The 23,880-nt window shown below is 37.6% G+C and overlaps 1 protein-coding gene across 9 annotated transcripts in view; it reads left to right on the top strand.

The window, feature by feature from the left end:
- PIP4K2A (phosphatidylinositol-5-phosphate 4-kinase type 2 alpha) overlaps positions 1 to 23,880 on the top strand; it is a 116,916-nt gene that overhangs the window by 75,629 nt on the left and 17,407 nt on the right. For 5 of the 9 annotated variants that reach the window (XM_074574483.1, XM_074574481.1, XM_074574485.1 and 2 more), the window contains 3 exons: positions 7,325 to 7,477; positions 20,177 to 20,323; positions 22,962 to 23,000. In XM_074574483.1, coding sequence (XP_074430584.1) covers positions 7,325 to 7,477; positions 20,177 to 20,323; positions 22,962 to 23,000 — 339 coding nt within the window. The remainder of the gene's footprint in view (positions 1 to 7,324; positions 7,478 to 20,176; positions 20,324 to 22,961; positions 23,001 to 23,880) is intronic. The other 4 variants (XM_074574482.1, XM_074574487.1, XM_074574486.1 and 1 more) reach the window with 1 other exon arrangement.

Consider the following 23,880-nt stretch of genomic DNA (forward strand, 5'->3'; position numbering starts at 1 on the left):
TTCAGGGCATAGAGGATGCCTTGTGGTGGGAGTGACAAGAGTTTGACCTGCTGCATTTGCAAAAGTTAGAATTGGGAAGTAAGTAGTATGTGAGCATCCTTGCAGAAAAATCCTAGATACTTTAGGAAAGAATGAATGAGAATGGAAAAGGAAAGAAATAAAATTCAAAGTTAAACTCACCTTTTCAGCAACACAAATGATTAAATACTAGAAAAACTACAGTGGCGAATCTTGGTCTTCTGAAGTTGGAATAATCAAGGCTGCCTTTCTGGAAGTTGTACCTTGTCCAAAAAGCAGAGATTGGAGTTCAGTTCAGGAATGGCTGGGTGAACTGAAATGGCTTATGCTGGGTAGAGGTTGTGTTGGATTCCAGTTTATGAAAATGTGTTGAATGCTCTAGAAAAGCTCCTGTGAACTTCAAAGAATTGTGGATCAGATCCTAAGAGCGCCTTATTCCTTACCTAATATATTTTTACTTTAGCAAATAAAACTCTGCGCAGATTGCTGAGAGTTTGGGAAAGAGATGCTGAGGGAAGATAGTGGGTCTATATTAAAACTAAATAACCTGACAGTTAATCTGCTAAAGATTGTGCTGTTCTTGGGTGAAATGATGACATGTAATTTAGGTGTGCTGATTAGATTTTTCTATCAAGAACTCTTTGGGAAATGAAAAAATAGGAAGTGGTGAAGCTTTTGCCCATTTATATAAGCTGTATTTTTATTACTTTATCAGAAATTAATTCTGTGGTACAGTACAAATTCTTTGTGATTTGTAGCCTCTCAGTACTGAAGACCAGATGAGTATTTCTGGTTGCCTGCTACTCAGTGCAATATAGGTGATATTTTTTATATAGGATTATATAAGGGCAGTGAGACTTCCAGCCAGTGATTTCTCAGAGGGAAACTGGGAGAGAGGGGGAAGTATGTGAAAGAAATTTATCCAGTAGAGGTATCTTTGAGCTTGGCATGTTAAATGTGTCTTTGGTTGTATGAGTAATTACACAGGTAATTTAGCGTAGTCTTTAAATGACCTCGTAAAAGTATTCACACTTTAAAAGTACAAAACCTTTTCTTTCTCCTGAGACAAAAAAAAAAAAAAAAAAAAACAAAAAACCAGCAGGTGCAAGATTAAAACTTCACAAATGAGAAGTGGATGGGGAATTGGCAGAACAGGCATACTCGGAGCAGGAGCCTTGCAGTGAGATGCTGAGTGAAGCCGTGAAGCGGCACAGGGTACGGGGTGGCTGACGGATGTTTGAGTTGTGCCGGAGGACCGATAATGTTGGGGAAGGCTGGGAAAATCTGAAAGGGACAGAGCACTGTGACCCTCTTTTCTTTGAGTTTTGGGTTCACTAACGCTATAGTATAAGCAGGTGATTTTTATTAACTACTTCTGACTACTGCTCCAGCGTTGTATGGATAGATAGATACTCCACTGGTGCCTCCTACAATATCGAAGTTCTATATAGTAGCAGTAAGTGATGGTAAAAACGTTGTTAGATCATCAGATCTGTATCTCTTGGAGGGTAAGAGTCGGACATATTTTTTTATTTATATCTGAAGGATATCCTCCCTGTTCTGGCTTTGTGGCTCATAGCTCTGTGTTAAGTGAGGAGTGGCTCGTTTCCCATCTGTTCATATACCACTTAGTCTTCCCCTAATTAAGAAGCAGAGCCAGAGGGAATCTGGTCTGGTATTTGCCATGATCTGTCTCTCCTTTCCCCCTCCCTCAACCTCGTTTATATTTTCCTTTTCGAAAAGGGAGATGCTTGAGTTTCATTCTTTATTTCCTTCCCAGTCCCCTGCGGAAGCCTCACCTAAGGAGGAGACAGAGCAGCTGGGGACGGCAATGGGTCTCTCTTAGCGGAGTTCACTGCTGAGCAGAGGAGAGCCCTACACGGCTCTCTTTAGGCAGGTTCAATCAGCTTTTCTTCCAAGGTGTTTGTGCACAGATGTCTATAGTACAACTTACTTTACTCACTTTTTGTACAAATCTTCCCTGAAATTTGTCTGTGTGATCTCACAGAAGTCATCTGGATCACAGGAGTGTTTTACCATGTATTGTCTCGCAAAACTGCATTTGACAGCAAGAAACAAGTCTATACAGCGCATCCAATAGTCTGAAATACAGAGCAGAACAAGTCAAATAAATGCATATCTTCAGTCTGTCTGATGAGCACTACTATGTTTCTTATTATTGTCTGTGTTAAGATGACTAACTTAAAAACTTGCATTAGGTAACCTCAGAATAAGTTAAACTTTTTTACTTATGTAAGCTATGTCTAAAGTCTCATTTTAAAAGAGAAAAACCCACAAACTTTCCACAGTCTTTGTGGTGTAAAGTGCATATTGGACGTTACACATGGTGTTACTTGTATTTTTGTCTGAGATTTCTTACCAGTTACAGGTTTGCTAGTGGCTGTGCTTTAGAGAGGCTTAAGTGAAGGACCATTTTGTGTGTTAACTTACAATAAACATTTTCCAACAAAGAATCTTTTCACTTCTAATATATGTGTTATTAATTTGTTAGTATTTGGCAGGGTTGAATGGGGTGCAAAATGCTTTGGTTTATACTTAACAGTGTTGGGTCAAACATGTAAGTTAGCTTTACCTACATCAAAAGGGAAGGATCTTAGTGTTTTTAAAGTATTTTTAAATAGCCATATTTTTCCCCTTTGAAGCCCCTAAACTTTTCTAGTTTGATCCTTTCAGTGAAGCTGTTCCTTGATCTTACTTGCTAATGGTGACTTACCAGTGCAGGCCAATTTTTGTCATCTTTTTATTTCAAGATTCATTGTCATGATCAGGCAACAGTATATGTATTTTATTGAAGACTGATTTCTAACTATAAGCAAATATAACTAGTTTAGTTGAGAGGTAAGATAGTTTGCATCATTCCCAGAAGCTTTACTTTAGAAGGAATTTGAACTTTTCTCTGTTCACAGAAGCGAGAGTTAACCATTACAAATAAAACCATCCGCAGATAAAACTCAGCCATGCTTTTATCAGCACAAGAAAGTGCTAATGCAGTTGCTAGTAATCAGCACAATATGATGTAATGAGATTTTTTTTTTCAGCTTTTAAAACTGTACTTATTTAATAAGCTTATGCTTTAATAAACTTCTGGTACTATAAAAAGGTATCAAAATAAAGCACAGCAAATAGTAATATTAACAATATCCTTCATGTTCCACCACTTTTCCAAGTTCAAAGGGACTACAGTCCATGTCTGAAGGGAGCATTATATTGAGAGAGTTATCACAGGAATGGAGAGTTAGTAAAAATAAAGCGCCAAAGAGGTTGTTTAATTAGACATTGGCTTTATCTTAAACATGTTTAATGTTTAAACATCTGATTTTAAGCTCTGATTTATTATTAGAGTCAGAGTATTGTAGAGAGGGCACTTGGGTTACCTGTGCATGTATGTAAAGGTGCTGCTTAGCATAAAGTGAGTTGGTTTATTGTAACAAATTAATATGCATGTCGTAAAATGATAGGTGTCTGCATTCTTAATTAAGCTTGCTATGGATAACTGATAATAAAATAGCCATCTACTAAAAAATAAATGCATCACCATTTCTAACCCATTAAAGCATTAAGAAACAGTAAAGTGTGTGCAAAATTATTATCTACAGATGTATTATATTGTCTTGTTAGCGATGTTTTTGGTGTGACAAATTAACATGTCATTATAGTTAGCAATCAGGCAGAATTCATTTCCATTAGAAAAAAATGCTATTGCTGGAAAAACCAAGAATCAGTAATAAGTCATTGACTTTACAAGGTTTCCTCCAATTGATTTAAAATATGACTAAATTTATTAATTTCTATTTGAATCGGACTAGTTTCTATTTTTTTTTTTCTGTCTAGCCTGAATTCCTGAATTGTAATCAAAGAAGCGTGATAAAAGGGCTACTAGTTGATTCATTCTTTTAGTGTAACAGCTGGGTTTTTTTTAAATCAGAATTTCTTATTGCTTATGCTATCCATATTTTTAAATGCATCAAGTATCATATTCCGTCATGGGGAATGAGTAAATTTATGTTTGTTTTGATGGGCTGCTACAAAAATATACCTATATACTAGATATTCCTGGTTAATGATAGGATGAAAGGAGGTTCCTGGAAAGCAGGAAGAACTTTATTTTAAGACCTAGAACTTAGAATAGCTCTCCTGTGCAAATACTGCTTATGAAGACAAAAGGAGTCAGATTTTAGAAGAGCAAACAGTTATAGGAATAGCATTCGGAAGGTTTTACATCAAAAGTGGTTATTTTTGTAGCTTTCTGGCCACAGAATTAGTAATTGAGATTTAGCAACTGCAAAGTCCAGAGAAGTATCATCTCCCATGTGTTGTATCTCGATCAAGACATTGCTAGCAAGATACCGAGTGCTCCCAGGTCTGAATTTCACTCAAATCTGACAAGTCTTTTGGTGACGAATGTTAAAATATACCTCAAGAGTATTTGAAATCTTGGAGAATAATGCGAGTTCAGGTACTCCTTACCATCTTCCCTCTTTCCCTCCTGCTTCAGAGGTTCAGTGTCAGACTGGCAACTACACCTTTTTGCAACTTTTTTTTAGCAAAACAGCTTAAGTCTCCCCCCATGTTAATTGCTTTCAAGGTTTCTACCACATGGCTTTACAGTTTGAAGACTAGGGTTCTCTGCGAAAAACGCACTCAGAAAACTGTGGTTACTGCTTTATTGCGATAGTTAACCTCAGAATAATGCACCTTTTTCTGCTGGGAACAATAACAAACAATTACTCAGTATACTGCCTTCATTATTGCTAAGTGAATTACAGCCTAACTTAGCAGTAGTTGAATTCAGTACCTACACTAATGACTACCCATGCTTTAGCGTTTTTCAAAATTAAATATAATTCTTATGTTACATCATATTTTACAGTTTGTGATGAAGGTAACTGAATTTGCACAATTTTTTAAAAACTTTTATTATCAGTTCTTCATCTTAAACTATTAAATATAAATCCTGTCAATAAAGCCAAGTGCTGACTTTAGAATGGAGAGGGTTTCTAAGACTAACTCAATTTATGATTCAATTTGAAAATTGATGAAGTACTGATATCAAGTGTAGCATTAAGAAAATTTGATCCGTTTATGATACCTGTTCTCTTGAATAGACTGCATCAGTACATACAAAACATTTCAGTGGTGGAGTGGTGGCAAATGCATTTGAATAGTGAACATCTGAAAATAGTTACAAGAAAACTGCAGTAACACTTAAGTTCCCTTCTCTAGTATCTTCAATACCATGTGAAGTGATGGTGTATCACGACTCGCATCTGTTAAAATTGTCTGTCCAAAAGCTAGTGCAGAGAAGGAACAGAGTCTACAATGATTGTCCCTAAAGTTTTGTTCTGACTGGTCTAGAAAAATTCTTTATTTGTAGACATTAGGGAAGTACCCACATCCTTTCTTTCTTTAGTGAATAGGGAGGATAATGGAGAAAGACATGACTTTTTATCACAGGCATTAGGAATGATTCTACTTCATTGCACAAACCTAGAAAAATACAGGGAGAAGTGTGCAAAGATTTATTTCTCCTACCTGTCATAATTAAGGTTTTCATTCTAAGACGACCTTGTAGAGCTGTGTGCCTTTAGGTGATATACTGTTACTCCTACTCCTCCTGAGTATTTCAGTTGAACAAAGTAACTGTGTGGGAAAATGTTTTTGTTTCGTATTAAACTGAGTTCGGAAAGCATCCCACATTTGGGATAAAGTTTAACTACACTGAAGGCCTGTGGAAGTCAATGGGTCTCCAAAATCTGTAAACATAATTGTACGTGTTCAAGTGTCTTCTTAAACTGGGGCTATAGTTGCCCTCATCTCTTGGTTGAGGTTATTACTTTATAATAATTACTGACCTTCTGTCACTGAGGTTGAGTCTGTGTGTCCAGCTTCTGCTGAAGGCCATAGAGTTTGTGAACAGATTTATCAATGGTAAAACGTCCAAATAAGACATAGCTCCGATAAAAATTAATTTTTGTGGGTTTGGTACCTGGTTGTGGTAGTCTGAGCCTATTTGTAATTACTTTCTGAAAGCATCATCGCTCTTCCAGTGTAAATCTGTTTTGTGACTTAGATCACAGTGCCTTATCAAACCGACAAATGTGACATATTCTGTAGCTGCTGGAGCTGAATTTTTGCTGTTGAGGAATCTGCAACGTTTATATACAAAATTTTAGTAAAACTCTCTGTGAAAATGGCTTTTCTTCTAGCAGGGAGGATGTTACACTATGTGTGTGTGGAAGGGGGAAATTATATTTCAATTTAGCAACAGCTGCTTGTGCAGTATGGTACAACGAGGAGCCATAGCAGGAGCTGGGTATTCTGCCACCAGTAGGGATATACCAAATGGGGACTGCAGGTTTATTGTGATTAACTTGATTAACCTTTTCAGAGTATGGTCCATTTTTGTGGAAATACACATGGGGTGTAAGAACATCCTTGTGTTTTCTCATGGCTGTGCTACCACTGTTGCTACTTATTTAAAAAAAAAAATAAGTGGTGTGATTCACGTATGCAACAATTGGCATAAACTCTTACTGGTAAAGAAAGATGTTTCCATCCAAAAGCAAGTTGTTACACTTTGTCTAATTTATTATTATTGTTCTTAAATATATATAAAAAAAAATCTGAATACTTCTCATTTTCTGAAAAAATCAGTAGCTTTTTTGCTACTGTTGAAGCGCAGATAGTCTCAAGCTTCGGTCTAGAAATGATCACTAGCCTCTAGAGGTTTTTCTTCTAACTACTATACAGTCATTAACTAATCTTCCCCTCTTGAGTCTGTAGGAAGGTAAGTCTATTTTACAAAAGGAGGATCTGTACAATAATATTACTTGCCTAGTACTAGATATGAAATCCATGGAGTGGCTCTGGTAATAGAACTCAGAAATCTAGCTGTGATCTTGTTTATGTGATACTTCTACTACAGGTGAATCCTCTATTTATAGTTATTATGGTGTAATACAGTGTTGCTTTGGGATTTTTAATTACTGTATGTTTTCTTCCCAAAATCTAATAACGTATATGTAACAAAGTGCAATAAATTATCACTCAGCGTTGAGAATGACTTTTGAACCACTGATGGTCAATATCTTCCCCAAACATTCTTCTGTTCTCAGAATATTTTTGAAGCGATTTGTCAAGATAATGCCGTCTGTGATTACATGCTTTGCAGAATTCAGCTTGGAAATGATTAAAAAATAAATGTAAACGGTTTATATTTGTTCTAATTAAAGTTGCATTATTTTTGTCTGACTTGTCGCTTTTTTTGTTTTAATCCAATTGACAGAATTCATTGACAAGAAGTGCACCCCTTGCCAATGATTCCCAAGCACGCAGTGGTGCTCGCTTTCATACATCTTACGACAAAAGATATATCATCAAAACGATAACAAGTGAAGATGTAGCAGAAATGCACAACATACTGAAGAAATACCATCAGGTAATACACTCATTATTATCAGGGTGTGGGATCTCTTCTTGAATATTATAATGCCAATCTTTTTTAGAGTGTTAAAAGCTTTAAATGAATGCTTATGGAATAAGAGTCACTTCAGACTTTTTCCCTTTTGCATGAGCAATTTAGTATATGTCTGCAGTTCACAAGGCTGCACTCTTCTAAATATCTAAGCTAGCTTTCAGTAAAATGATACATCTATGTGATACAGAGACACTAACTTGGAGGCCATAAGCTCCTTTGCATTAGTAAGAAGATGCCCTTTCTTTCAGCTAGTCCAAGGCTTGAAGCTACTTTATCCTGGGCCAGCTTGCAGATGTCTGTGTACGTGTATAGGAACGGTGCAGGCCACCTCTTTCTTCCTGGTCTGATCACTGAACGGTCTGTGTTTCACTTACAGCAGATTTCAAACAATAAAGGTTGTATTGTATGAGAAATGAAAAATCGGGTATGATTAACGTAAAATTCCTGCTAATAAAGAAACAGGTTTTGCCGAGGTGAAGTTCCATAAACAACAGTAAAGTCAAAAATGAATATTGGAGATCCCTCAAATCAGCCTTGACAGCTGTCAGACACTGCCAGTGCGTAATTTGTGTGGATGGCACATGGGGGGAGCAGAACTTGGGAAATACGAGAAGCCTTAATAAAATCAGTGCTAATTTTCTTAGCCCCAGATCTGTTTGAATAAGCTCTAAAGCTGCGCTAATCAGAAAAGCCTCTAATAATCATCTAAAATATGACACCCAAAATGAGGAGGGGTTTATCCTTCCTTCCATCTTCCTGCTCACTTCCATGGGTTGGAATTTCAGGTAGAGGCTTCAGGGTATTCACGGTTGGGAGGGTTTTTTGTTGTTGTTTTCGGTGGTTTATTTTTTTGTCTTGCAATGTTTAGTAATTTTCTGGGGACTTCAAACAATGTATAATACGAATCTCAAACTCCAGTTTGAAGGCAACACTGGATGAATATAAAGCCCTTGGGTTGACTTTTTTTTTCCTTTTTTTTTTTTTTTTTTAATACTGTTACTTTCATAAAACCAATTCTAAAGCCATCTTTTGAGGTGGAAGGGAGGCAAAAGCATGATTTCGGGGTGCTTGGAACTAAAGGTATTGCCAGCCATCTTTGTGGTGCTGCTTGGCTGCCTCCCTCTCTGCTCTGCCAGTGTTCGGCGGAGATCTCCGAGTTCCCCCCGAGTCCAGAGTAGCTTGGGAAGCCTTCAGTGAGTTAGATATGAACAATCTTCTCTTTTATGCATGTTGTTCTTCTGTTTAAATAAAATGTAGGACCACTGTGTGTTTGTTTAAACGTAGCTAAATATCGTCACTACCAAAAGCGTTCCCAAGACCATCTTTTAATTACAATTTTACCAAAGATAAATTTTAAACTATGATCTAGATGTAATTTGGGGGTTATTCTTTATTAGAGTTTTCAAGCCTACAATTTTAACTTTGATCTGAAAGGATTTTGATCTGTGAAGCAGTGCAATAGAATTAAAGTTTTAGTCCGTTTCATATTTGGCATTAGAAGCTAGAATTAACGATCCAGATTTTGAGACTTAATCCAGATGAACAGTCATAGAGCTTTTCAAAACAGTCATCTCCTTCCAAGAGTGTCAGTGAAGACAGTGCTAACGTGAATGAACTTAATAATTTGGAATCTTTTTTCATTAATGCTTTCAAACATCAGGGTTCGTAATAAGCTAGGTCACAAGGAGCAATGATCTGAGAGTTATCTGTACCAGGTGTCTGATTTCACTTTATACTGGAAAACATCCATATAATAATGCAAGCATGCGCTTAGTATTAGTAACATCTTACACATTATTGCTTCAGTATCTTTAATAGCTTGAGTCTGAAAGCTTTCAGTGGTGCCTCCAAGAGATTCATAAAGATGCAACTTGCATTTCTTTTTGTTTCAGAACTCACAAGCACTTTATAAAGTGTAGTAAATGCTGAGTAACTCAAGTACAGAGACAGTTTAATAATTGAACTTTATAATTAAATACATTAATTTCAGTATCTTCAGTAATGTACTGTTAAAAGAACAAAATTGTTCGAATTAATTAAAGGAAATCTAAATTAATTGCCACTAACTCTGGTGACGGCTGATACCGTGTCCTGTGTGTTGCTCCTGGAAACTGAATGCTTGGAATTGTTAGGTACAGCAGCTTGTCCTCCCATTTCTCTAGATGTTTTTCAGGCAAATATGTTAGCCTGCTGGACAAAGTCTAGAGAAGCCATTGTCCTGGTGGGAAGGTTTTAAATAATTCTCTTGACCAAGTCATCCCACACAGACTGGCCTTAGACTACATTTCTAGTAGAAAACAGTGCAATGCTAGATAACAACCATCGGCACTGGAGCTCATTAATGGTCCCTGCTGTGGTTTTGCTTTGGTCCAGCTATCTGTCTCCCAGATAATTCTGGGCAAGGCTCAAGATATTAACTCAGGCCAGTTACTATTCCTACTTAGGATTTTGAATGTGAGCATCCTGTTCAATTTGGGTGCACGTTATTCCATTCCAGCTAGAACTGATCCCAGAGGAGAGTCCAAGACCCATCTAATTCACTAGTATGGATGTAACTTTATGGTTCTGGCGGATGGCTTAGTTGTAGTAGTAGAAGGCTTGTCAAGTACTGTACTAGTACTCCTGTGGAAATCTTTGTCAATTAAACAAGTTCTCTCGAGTTCGGTTTTATTTTGGCATACTCTCTTCTGCCAACAGAATAAATAAAAAAGTTCCCTATACTGATTTACGTACCTATCCTGCTGCTCAGTATCTTTCTTAATTGTAATTGTTGCTACAGTTGAAGAGGCTAATTTTAACTACACACAAAAGGACCACAAATATGGGATTATTTTAGGGAAAAGTCTGCTTTTTAGCTTTTTTCTAGTTTCAGTTCACTGATCAACAGCAGCACTTACCACATATGTGAAAGTTCCTGGCCCAGTTAAGTTTACTTCACAGCCCAGGTGTGACTGTGTTTGGGACTAGTTTGGGACTTGTGGTGGCGTGCCCTTCCATCACACCCGGTGTGGTCTGCTCTTAGAGCAGAGCTGTATTTGAAAGGTTCAGCCTTCCACGGAAGGGAGCGTGCAGATATGTTCAGACCCAGTTACATAGTGCAGGGACCATCCTGGGAGGAGCAACCTTTCTCAGGTGCCTGAAGACTAGGGAGGTGATTCATGTGAATTTTAGAAGACTGTTTCTCCCTTGTTAGAGGTTTAGTACCCCCAAAGGACCCGAAGTTAGATCATGTGTGCAGTATGTCACTTGTAAACACTTAGTATCTTGCACCCTCTTTCATCTGCCCAAGAGGACAGTAATTATTTTCCAGTTACCTCTGACATGAAACCTGGTCTAGCGGGAGGTGTCCCTGCCCATGGCAGGGGGATTGGAACCAGATAATCTTCAAGGTCCCTTCCGACTCTAACCGTTCTATGATTCTATGATTATGAGTGAAATTCATTCCATTTCTGATTGATCATGTCTTTCCTCTCTCTTCCTCAGGCTTTTTTTTTTCCCCCTCTACAAATTCATTCCAGGTTTCTTCCACAGGTTGAAACTCTGAATGAGTTTCATTTAAACCATAATATTTACTCACCTGTTTCCTGATTAAGGCTAACAGCTCCAAGCTGATAGAATCATTCTGGACCTTGGAAATACCTCGTTCCTTGCTTAGGGACAAAACAGGCCTTATCAAATGTTTTCCAAGGCTCCTTGAACTGCTTAACAATAAATACAAGAGGACAGCTATCTTTAAAAAAAGAATACTGGGGAGGGGACTGTGTCAAGTCGGAAGTGTGAGAGACTGGCTGTGTTCTTCATTCACCAAAATAGTCCTCATCCCTGGCACTTGCAAAATAGGTGACTTTTCTCCTTGCACCTTTTTGAACTGCAAAGCTACCGATGAGGCATCTGGGAGTTGGTGTGGTCAGCAGAGAAATGCAGCAGGGCTGTTTTCTCATGAACACCTCCAAAATCCAACTCCAAGTAGCAATGATTTTTTGTAAAGTCACCAAAAGGTTAGAAAGAGACATGTACACTGCCACTGGAAAGTAGAAATAAAGGTTATTTTATCAGTAACTGGAGGTTATAGAGATGTATGGTCCACAAACCCATCCAGTTTTTTCTGTCCTTCCTCTCTCCATCTGTCTGAAGGTGCAATAGCCTGTCTGTTCTTTGGAGCTGTGAGGAACTGAGGTTATAGTTACGCACTTTATACTTACGTATGTACAAAAGGAGCAGGAATTGTGCATAGTTGTAAACACTTTTAAGTCTAAACATACCAAATCTAGTTGCCTGGGTTTTAATTAACCAAAGTTATAATGGATCTGACTGTACACCTTAGAGAAATCAGGTTATTTTCAGGAAACAGGATAGCTACTGACTTGTTAGGAGTAAAAATAAAATAAGTCAGTTTGGCTGAGTTTTTAGCTTTCTCCTTTCTGGGTGGAGTTCTATTGCAATATCACATGGCCTTTTTTCAAAAGCATCCCAGTTTACAGTATTATTACCACTACGTGAAAATTCAAAAAAACACCGAGTGTAAACCCAAAAAGATCAAATTCCAAGCCTAAGGCTACATACTAGAAATTTATAAATAACTAAAAGTGAACCACGCTTGAAGGGGTGTCAAGAAGTTACTATAGAAACAGCATATAAGTATAGATAGCAATTCCAAATTAAAGTTGTTGAATTGTAAATAATAGTCCTGACAATTGTAAATTATAGTTGCTATTCAAAATTATGAGTTGCGTTCGTTCATTTACCCTGTCTTACGTGATGCCTTTTTTCTTTAGTGGCAGTCAGGCCTACAACCTCAGACAGGTGGTGAAGGCTTCAGTCTATCAGTCTAAACACTGACGCTTTCTGTCAATTCATCAGATGAGTCTGACGCTTTTAGTACTGAGTAGGAGCGCTAGAGATCATTATTTTCTCTTGCAAAGTTTTAAAAAAACAAAACAAAACACTAAGCCCACCACTTCTACACAAATAGGGGGGAATAATGTCTTTCTCCATGTTTAAACTTGCAAAGCATCTTGTTATTTATGACTAGATTATAGAGTCCATCATGCATGGACCAGCTTTCTATTTACATTTAAAGACAAAATGGCCTAGAGCATGCACCAGCTAGGTTTCTAAGTGTTACGGTAAATACAAATATATATGACATATTAGGTTCCTAACGCTGTGAATTTCCATGCTAACCTGTTTTTAAGTGTTGTAATATTTTCTCTCACATAGTATAAAATGCTGCTTTTTTAGTCACATTTTAATGATAACTTGCAATTGGTTTGGGCTGCTTATATTGTCGTTATACTGTCAGTTAGTAGAACTCTTCTCGCTACTCTTACATAGCACTACTTTAGCTGAGGGCTCACTTCACCTGAATATCATTTACTTGTCAAATGGAGCATAACCATCATTATGCTCAAACAGGTCAGACTTTGAAATATTAGAAAAGTCTTTAGACTCTTAAACTTTTCTGGTTCTAAACTTTAGACTTTTCTAAAATACTAGAAAAAAGCTGCATGGGCTTACTTACTCTTAGTCCTAGTTTGACCATTCAAAATAGCGTACGTTAATCAAGCACGTTCATGTCAAATACTTAAATAGTATTATAAATAAAATATTCATTTGAAATACCTCCAAATCTAGTGCTGTTTTGTTTTAAACCTGTGCTCCTGACCCCAAGAGCATGGACCAGTAAGCTGGAGTTAAACCTACCACTCCCTTTGGCATTGTTAAAGGAGAGCTCAGCAAAGTCATCTCTGATAAGTGCGTTGCCAGGATTTCACCCTACATTTAAGGAACAGGTAATACCCTGCTTCCTCCTAAAGGAAAACTTCTAATTTCAGCACAAGCTATGTTTATATGTTTATTTTGGATGTATTTTCCTGCTCAAAAAATGTATTGAGTAATTTACATAAAATACAGAATATATTAAAGTAGGTACTAGTATATATGTAGGTATTTTATAAACTACAAATATGATTTTCAAGGGCAGAAATCAGTGGCAGTTAAGTAAAATTCTGTTCCAGTTTCCGAAATGCCTGAATGAAGGCACCTTGTCCTTCCTAGTGACCTAAACTTGCTTTAAAGATTAAACCGGTGTAAATCGATGTAAAACTGGAGTCCTGTGCTCTTTGAGAATAGACAATGGGCAGGCTGGAAATTTTTAAAAATAAAATGAAAGCAACTGGAGCGTCTCAGAAAAAAACAACACCGTTTGCACACCTTTTCTTTTTTTTCTTTTTCATTAAAATGGACTTCAAAGGGGTTTTTTTTTTATTCCTCAGTGCTGACACCCAGGTAGCTTCAGTAAAGAAAAGAAACTGGGAAGCCATCTCGAAGCAGGTGAAAAAGAGGGAATTGTTAGTGTACAAGCCTTCCAGTGTAAAACTGCTTATGAGTGTACGTACCCTTTGGGTTTTCTATAGGTGGCTGTCCCTGTTGACTGCACATTCTTTTCCCTACACAGGTAATTGTGTGCAGAACTGACACCTATTGCACTGCCTGTTTGTCTCCCTGGCAACCGGCAGAAATAGTGAATAGTGGTAAAGGAGAGAGACTGCCCGTTTACCGGAGGCAGGGAGTGATGGTGATGTGAATGGGAAGAAAGGAAAGAATAGAATGAGCTAAAAAGGGCAGACAACAGCATAAAGGAGAAAACAAAAGCAGAAAAAAAAAAAAAAGAACTTCTGGAGAGGAAAAAAATATGAAAGAAACAGGAAGACAAATGAAAGGAGGAAAAAAAAAAACAGACAATACAGAGAAAAAAGGGTGAATTGCACCGAGAGCAGGGTTAAGGGCTGCACAGGAATCAAGGAATAGCACCAGGTTATTGAGCAGGAAGTAGGAGAAAATGTTAAAATCGTAAATAGATGGAAAAATGGTACTGTAGGCTAAAAGGAATTTTGTCACAGACGTGGTGGTGACATAGGCTGGGGAATACCCCAGAAAAGAAAGTGGGGACTAAGTGTCTAGGAATGTGCACGGAGACGGGCTGACATCAAACCAGCAGGTTGCTAAAGCAGAGCTACAGTCAAGTTTGTGTCATCCTCCATCCAATGTCATTACTTGCACGGGTTATCGATGGCTTGCTTCCCCCCAGCTCCCTCTGTTTCTTCATGAGTTGCATCCGTTTGTATCACAAAAAGAAGGGAAAGGGTAGGTAAAAAGGCATATCAAGGCAGTATAATGTACTGTTATTTAAACATAAATGTGGATTAAGAAGGATGTAATGGTGGCACGGACTCTCTGTATGTCTTAATGTAGTAAGAGGTGAAGGTATACGGGAGGTTTATGAAGAAATGCAGCTGAGAAAAGCCCTTCAGCCAGTTCCTTGTGCGAATCAAGAGGCTGCGCAGAACATGGCCTCTGCCCTGTGCTAAGATAACTGACCCATAAAGTAGCTGTGATACGAAAAACCAGGAGAAGCAGAAAACGTAGAGATGAGAACGTAAGTGTTCTCATCCAAACAGTCGACGTTCCACCTGCATCCATGGGCCCACTGTTTCCTATAGGAGAGGTGACCCTGAAAACGGGAAACTCACTAGCCTGAGCGTTAGATGGAATTGCAAAAGGGCAATATGCCAAAGGGCCGTACCACCATGGGCTGGAAACACATCGAAAATCTTCCCTGAAAGATGTGAAATTTCATAGGTAAATATCTAACTACACGAAATGGCAGAATGGACTTGGCTGCACTGGATCTGTTGAGGCCTGGGTTTCACCAGCAGGTGTTTTCTCTATAGTTATTGTATTTTATATATATAAGGTATTGGTGCTGTGCACGGCACTTTCAGAAGAAATCAGTGACTCATTTGATTGTAGCAGTACCAAGTATAATGTTCCTGGCAGCAGATCTGCAGCCCAGATTATCACATGTGGTGGTGACATTTAGGTAACGTTGCACTTGGAAGTAAAATTAGCGCTGGCCCAAGTCTGAAACAACATGAAATGTAAGGCTGTGACTCACAGGGCTTGTATCTGAAAACCTGTGTATTTATTAAACACTTCTTACAATGAAATTGCTTTCTTTCATGACTTCCTAGAAGAAAGCAGCTGTATATACCTTGAAAATCTTTAACTTTCTGTTGTGTGCTGTAGTTCAGCTAATTAATCCTTTCAATGTATCACATAAGTAACCAATGGATAATTTTCCGTGAAATTACTAGGGTTGAAGAAAATGGCAATAATTGGGATATTCTGAAACGTGACATAACTCTGGACAACTTCTCAGCCTCCTTTTTGAGGAGTGATTCCACACGTCAACGCACACAGCACATTGGTGAAGGATATTTCTGATTGCAGACAATACAGTTTGAAAGAGAAAGTTGAGCCCAAAAAAGGAGTATCAACTTCGTGTCCTTCACAATGTCCAAAATATTTTCGAATAATTATATCGCTTGCCATTCAGTTTCTTTAATGAAAGTATCCTAATGAATGTATAGATTTGTCATGTAAGGGTTTGATAATTCAAGCATGATTGCCTTAATGACGACATAGAAAATTGTGAAGATAATATATAATGGGATAACAGAGAATGAGCATGTTGTGTATTTCTGAATTAATTTTTACAAAATAGGGCTACCAGTGAGAAATAGCAATGTTGAGTTTTGACACAGAACCGAGATAGATATAATTCAGGATTTAGTCTTCATTGATGTCCAGTCATTCCATGGATTATCCCCAAGGGGAGGAGGAGAAATAGCAGAAACAGGAATTTTATCCTGTGTTTTTCCAAAAAGAGCCAGAAATGGCATAACTTCTTTGCCAATAAATTCTATGCGCTATGTTATCTTTTAGTCATCCTGATATCTTACTAGCATTACCATGGGGAAGCAAGAAGCTAAGAATCTTATTTTTCATGTAAAATGAGATAGGAAAAGTTCTGTTCTTATTGAGGAAACTTGAAGCTGTATTTATACAAAAAATTAATGAGAATGTAGGGTCATAAAGAATTTCTTATTAATTTTCAGCTTTAAGCGTGGGCTTCAAGAGAGCTCAGAAAATTATATATTTGAAAACTATGCTGCACAGCCGATAAAACGTGTCAGCATGTTGATGATTCTTTATTATGTTAATGGTAATATTGTCCTCATGCTGTGCAGAAAAACGAAAATTGTCTGAATCAACAAAGAATGATGGGGTGTTTATTATAACACTCTTTTTTAAAAAGATGGATTTTGTTACTGCATATAAGGACTTGTAAATGTATTAGCAAAGTATTACAGTATCGTTTAGCAAGGCTGCTTGATAGAATTGTTTTAATGTTCTTTTTAGAAAGAGTTAACGTAAAGGAGTGAAGGTCTTTTCTGTCACTGAAATTTAGCAGTCCTGTTAAGCATGTATCGGCTTATTTTCTAGGCTCACTTTTATCCCAGCTGTGAGTGGGAAACTTCAGGAAATCATTCCTAAAAAGCACCTTGAGGTGACTAAATTGCTACTTCATTTATATCAAGATGGACAAATTGAAAATCTGCCAACCACAGTCACCAGTGCAAGTCCTGCTGGACTCCCACCCAAACAGATGACACGTTTTGCCTCCTCTGTGATGCAGATATGGGGGATTGATAGTTTCAAAGGTAGGAAGTTCTAGACCAACCTTGTAGATGCTGAAAGCAAGTGGCATTCCTCCCTCTTTTCCTTTGTCTCCCCATCAGGATAAGATATGGGAAACACCGAAATCGTTTTAGGGGCTTTTCTTTAAATTGCAATGGCATGAGTGGCCGCGGTCAGCAGCGAGTAGGAAACAACTTCCATGGTACATGGTCAGCTTTGAGAAGGTCTCTTAGAAGTCTGCAAGAACACGGCCAAGTCCCTTTTTAACAAGTGAAGAGCAATACTTGCAGAGCTTTTCGTGTCCTGGGTTGCGTGCTAGTGACACTACCCTTTGAGAAGGCTTGTTTGCAAAATAGTAAAATGAATCTACAGCCTTAGCAAATGGCTAACCCTAACTTGCAAATAGAACTTAAACGATTCTCATTAATTGCCTTTTTTGCCTTGTCACGTAATACAGAACAGTTTGGGAGGGGGTTGTGTGCTGCTAACCAAAGGATTTATTTTATGTTATTACAGTGGGTATGTTGCACATGTTCTGTGTTAATGACATTGCTGTTTTACAGATGAGAACACTCAGGACCAGAAAGGTTAAAATTGCAGAGTTAGGAATAGCTAAGGTTGAAGAGATGGTTTAAATGTCAAGACTATGCCCTAGCAGCTGAGAGGAGGGGCAGGGACTGGAGATGCCTAGCTGCTCATCCTTCATGTGGCACAAACTCTGTGATTTCAGACAAAGCTTCTGCATCTCAGGTCCCCGTATGGAAAACCGGGGTAATAGTATAATAGTTCTTTTACTGCACAGGAATTCAAATTCTGTAGTTAAGAGCTGTAAGATAGGAATGGATGGATCCATGTAACAGTTGAGTGGCCTGAAATTCTGTGGCACTAAACTCTTCTTGGAAACTAGATTCATTTTTATCATCATTGCAGAAATTAATAGTCTCACTTAGAGAAGGAATCACTCAGTAAATGTTTTTGTGAGAACAACCCATCCCACTTCTAAAGCATTAGAAAAGTATTTACCTTTAGGACATATGCCAAGTACTTTATGTTTATAACAAAACAATCAATGTAGTTTGAATAATATGGATTAGTATTTTAAACAAGTTTTCTGTAACCTCAGCATTAATAATTCTAAATTCACTTTATGATCAGATCTTTAAGAGAAGTTACTGATGGTCAGAAAGAGCTGTGTATCCTGTAACATGTTGTAGTTGCTCTGTGAGGTTGATAACAGCCCCATGATTGAAAATCCTTCCATTCGAGAGCTCCATCTTACAACTGTTGCATCTGTTAAAACAAGAAGTGCTTCTCAGATGCAAAATGATCAATCTTTGTGCGCTGCTCAGGACTGACACTGCTTTTGTGGCCTTCTACCGTCAAGCTGCCTTGTATTTTGGAGCATACAAACATCTTTCCTTCCTATGGTTCTGATTTGCGTTCACTGGGCCTCTGCAGCGGCTTAAGACCGTTTTGCCCATTCATAGGCAGTTTGAGTTTAAAAATGCTACTCTGCGAAGTGGCATGACTGCGGCGTGATGGTGTGTTCTCTGCTTCGGGGCTTGTGACCTCCCATAGAGCTGCAGGGCAGACAGAAAGGGGTGTTACAGCCCGAACCGTGCCGGCAGGATTCAACAGAGCTCATGCGTCAAGAGTTGTTAGTCAAAATTACCTTCAGTTCACAGTCCGCCGTTTCAGTCTTTGTCATACATTCCCTTTGTTTCTTGCCGGACAGGATTGCTTTCAGGACTCTTTAAATATTTCTGGTTTTATTTTGCCATTTAAAAAAAGTCTGTGTGTGATATGTACAGATTCCGGTATTAAGTTAGTGTGAGGAATTCCTTAAGATTAACGGAGGAGCCCAAAATTGCAAAATCTCCAGGGTTCTAAGAGCTTTGTTATATTATTTGTTACCAAATACTAACTACCTTTGTTACAGCGTTCAAATGGCTGATTCAGTGAATTTGTTCTAAAGTCTCCTGTATTTTGGAATAATGTGTTTCTAATAACCACGTCGCTCTGGCACAAAAGAAGCAGCCGCTTCAGTATTTAATGATTATTTAAAAGCTGATCTGCTTTAAAAGCTGACTCTTGGTTAGTTTTCGTGTTGTCCTATTTGAGGCTTGAATTTTTAATTTTTCTCCGAGTTCTTCTGTTTGAGACTTGGCAATAACAGAAAGAGGAAAGCTGGTGAGTCCTTTTTCTGGTTTATATCATTGTGGCTTCACTTCTCCTTCGTTCCACAAAATATGAGTGGATACCTTTGTGTTGGGTTTAGGATTCATACAGTATGGGCATTCTTATTCTGGGAATAAATATTCATTCGTCAGTACTTCTCGTCATCAGTGTAGTCTCTACTTTCTGCTTCCTCCAGTAGCCTTTCCAATAGTACTTCCAACTATTAGTTGTAAGGCAAGTGATTTTTTTAAAAAAGTCAGTTTTTGGGTGCAGGTGGCAAATCTTTTCAAGGTTAATAGCCCATTTGTAATGGAATATGGTGACCTTAAGGAAATATAATCGTCCGTAAATAAAAAAATACAGGGATCTTGCACTTGAGTGCTCAAGTCTATTGACCCTGAAATGCAGCCATCACGTGGGAACTTGCAGAAAGTTGGTGATAATAAATAATACCCCTTGCTGGTGACAGCAGCATAAATGTTCATCGTAATAAAAAAAAATATTGAGAATGGAGAAACATACAAATTAAATGCAATGTAGGACAACAGAGTACAGCAGTGCGACGTTTGAAAAAATACTTCTGTTTTTTGACATCGGTATCAAATATGTTATCTGCATTAAGTGTGACTTTTGGACCGTAAAAGTGGAAAGGTCTGTCAAATAGAGCCTGCTCCTTCTATGACATCGTCTAGAGAAGTCAGGAGTTATAAGTTATGCAGTTCAAGATTTTCTTTTTTAAACACTGACCTGATAGCAGGATAACCTCCTGACGAAGGGGTTTGTTTCGGCTTGGTTTTTGGAAGGTTTGTCTCCACATCAGTACATATTCAGCAAATAGATGTGTTGTTTCTGTGTGTTTTATCTTTAAAAATGTATAAACATATGTATGTATATGATATATAGCCATCCTCATTTCTCTCTTTTCTTTTGCTCCTGCAGTTTATTGTGGAGTGTCATGGGAATACACTTCTTCCCCAGTTTTTGGGCATGTACCGGCTTACTGTCGATGGAGTTGAAGTATATATGATTGTTACAAGAAATGTGTTCAGCCATCGTTTATCTGTTTATAGAAAATATGATTTAAAGGTGAGAAATAACTGCTGATGAAATAACTGACGAAGTAGCTGAAAATCTTTGCTGTCAATGTTAGATTATGCTGGTGCTTGAATATTGCTCAGACTTTCAATTAATTTAAAAATTGTGTTATGTAAGAGCCAGCATTAACTGGTTTACTTCTGCATCTAGGTTTAGCAAAACTGAAGGATGGTTTTATAGAAATTGTACAAATGTATTTGTATTGTACATTTTTAAACGGAGCAGTTTAACTGGATTCGTTTGTTAAATGTAACTAAACCTTTAACAGGTAGAACTCGTCCCGCAGATATAGTAACAATTCTGCTTCCTATAGGTTTTTATCAACATTATGGAAAGCCACAGCTGATTCTGTAGAGGGCTCTTATAAAATAATTAAAACACATCATCATTTAAACCAATAAAATGCTACTAACAAAGTGCATCACTACTACAAAAGCTTCATATTTCATTCTATATTTTTGAAATAATTCAAGTAAAAAATAGAAGGTTCTTAAAAAACTACTTTTCTGTTGCTTTTATCATAAAGTGTGTTTCAGAAGGTTTATCTGCTCATTGTAGTTTTGCCAATAGTTAATACACAGTGCCTACAATGAATGCCCAAAATATAGTCTTAGTCTTTCTGCCTAAGGGATTGTATTTTAATTTCCTCCGTAAAGTCTCCCCTTAGAAACCTACTTCTTTCTAATACATTTAATTTTTATGTGTTGAACCACTAAGTGCACCTGCAAACTTGTTTTAATATGTATATTTAGCGTTCTGTATTGAGAGATTTGTATTGCTATGTACTGCACCATCCTTTCCTACTGTCAAGTATCTACCTAGCAATTGGTTAGATCATTGACTGAACGTGATTTATAAGAACCGATTTCCAGATTGTCACAATTGACTTTTTGGTATTTAGTATTCTTGGCAGCAGAGCTTATCCGAGAAAGATTTTTTTTTTTTTGAGAAACTGTGTGGTTTAGAGCATCATAATGTCCAGATGCTTTAAAAAAGCGACAAAAGCACAACAGAAAGAAACATAAATGACGTACAGTAGATTCTTAGCAATGATGTCAACAGCTCTTGCTATTATTTACCTCTGCGAATGCTTTTGTATCTATTCAGTTTGTCGAGCTGGACAGAACTGCTTTAAAGATAAACTTCTCTTGCAATTTCAATTTAACATCAATATCATATTATTCCTCAAAACAAACTCCTTCACTGAGCAGATCTACAGTGACACTGCATATATAATAAATCATTTTTTCTTGATTTTCATTGCTACAACATCTGCAGTTGTAGGTCCAGAGTCCTTTTTCCAATGTGAATATTTTTGACACCAGCTTAGAGCTCACTTGTAGCACAAGTCTTTACCTGTGTAGATACTAAGAAAAAGAGACCACAGATCAGCACAGGATTTCAAAGGTATTTTCCTGGACACTGAGGCATTTTATTAAAATGATTTCAATGTCAAATTTGGCAATCTCCCTAATTTTTAGTATTGTAAATCCACTTTTTTTTCCTCCGGGTTGGTTTTCAGCTGGTCTTTTTTCAGGCCCAATAGTTTGTTGGAGCACAGAATACAACATAAAAGGTGTACCATCAGTAAACTAAACTGTCAGACTTTTACCAGGCTTTATTATCAGTTAATGATATAACGCAATGAAATCCCTGGTTGCTGGGCTGCACATAATAACTACGGCGTACTGTCCCATTTATCTTTCCTCTCCATCCTTTCTAAGTTTTCTAAGTTTCTCTCTGCAAACAGAATAAAACATGGTGTAAAAAGATGTGGTTGGGAATCCTCACGTTCTTTCAACTAGTATGACTCCACTCCAGCACTTCTTTACACAATGCACGCCTTCCAAAAAACGATAGAGCTAATATACCCGTCTTTCAATGTCCAATTATCATGTTTATAGTTATTATTTCTTGCAGTGTTATTATGTGATAAATAAATGCTGGGTACTAAAGGTGTGGTCCTGCTCCAAGAAATTTGCAAGGAAATATATACAGCCATTTTTTGTCACCTCCAGCTTATTCAGAAAGGACCATATTGCCTACTAGTTTTAAACTAATAAATAAATATCAAAAATGTCTTGGGCAAGCACTGTAAATCTTGCAAATCCACAGTTGGTTTCATCTCTTCTTTTGATTTCATGTTGCTGTGAGGTGCTCTGTTCTTGTTTGTACTTTGTGATCTTTTAACATTTTTATGTGTTTATATTGTATGACATCCTTTTTAAATGTCTATCTACATACGTTCGAATAGTTACATAAAATAGGCTATTCCATAACCATACCGTTAAATTGGCACAAAAAGATGAGAAGTCTGCCAAGCAAACTGAACTTCCAGGATGGTAGTCTCAAAATGAGGAAGAGACATGAGGAAGAAGCTCCAGCAGTCAGGAGGACAATAGATGTAGAGCATTTGAGGATTTAATCCATCTTTCTTCTCTCATGATCTTCTTCAAGTGATGGCGGCAGTTCAGCGGCCCTGGGCATTCTACCTACTGTATCACCTTTCTTTAAAACAGCTCTCAAGTTCAGAAGGATGCAGTTCATCCGCTTTTTGACCTGTTATCGTAACATTTTCAAATTAGTTTCTGACATATGCACATTTTTAGATCCATTTTTTCTGTTTCAGGGCTCTACTGTGGCTCGAGAAGCCAGTGACAAAGAAAAGGTATGGTGCATTTCTGTTTCTTTTTCAGTTATCTAACCTGCTAGCTAGTCTCAGGACAAACATAACCAGCACTGTTCTGCCCCTTTTCTTTGTTTTCTGTCATATTCTCCCCTCTTGAGTTCTACCTTGTTCCCTCCTTTATCTTTCCTCTATTTTCTGCAGACCTTTGAATATTGGTTTGCAATGCTGTTGAGATTTCAGAGGTAAGTGAGCCAGTCCTCTACCTCCTCCTTTTCCTTTTTTCTCGTCTCTTCTTAGTTTCTTCAGGGCCTGCCCTGTGGTAGGAAAACATCAGGACTTTCTTCTCTTCCCTCCTGCTTCTTCATCTTCTTTCTCTTGCTCTTTAATATTGAGATTTATGGATACTCACTGTCAGTTAATGGAATGATGTGATGTGGCACCACTTCTAAAGCGAATGCAAAGATGAACCAAACCTTGAATTGTGAGAACCTTTGGGTATGTAAAGCTCATATAAATGAGCAAACAACTAACAGACTTGGATGTACATGTAGCCATAATGAGAGACGGTCTCCCTCAAATTCTAGGCTGAAACTTTGCTCTGAAAGGAATTTGATCACTTTGTTTTTCTCCATCTCCAGCTTCAGTTCATTTGGAAAATTTGATGTTCTCAAAATCAACATTTCTCTGAGCTTTCAGTGAAATAGCCTCATGGCACTTTAGGATAGGTTTGTCTGCAGATTCTGCAGATAATTGAAGGTGGAACATAGTCTCCATCGTCTAAGACTTCTTAGATTTCCAAATTTGGGTGAAGTCGAGGAACCCATGACACTTGTTTTCTTAATTTTTCCAAGCACATTCCTTCTGAATTAGCATAAGATCATTCAGCAATTCACTTAAAAGACCTCATTTTATGTAGTCC

The sequence above is a fragment of the Larus michahellis genome, chromosome 2, assembly GCF_964199755.1.
Source record: "Larus michahellis chromosome 2, bLarMic1.1, whole genome shotgun sequence".
Classification (NCBI taxonomy): Eukaryota; Metazoa; Chordata; class Aves; order Charadriiformes; family Laridae; genus Larus; species Larus michahellis.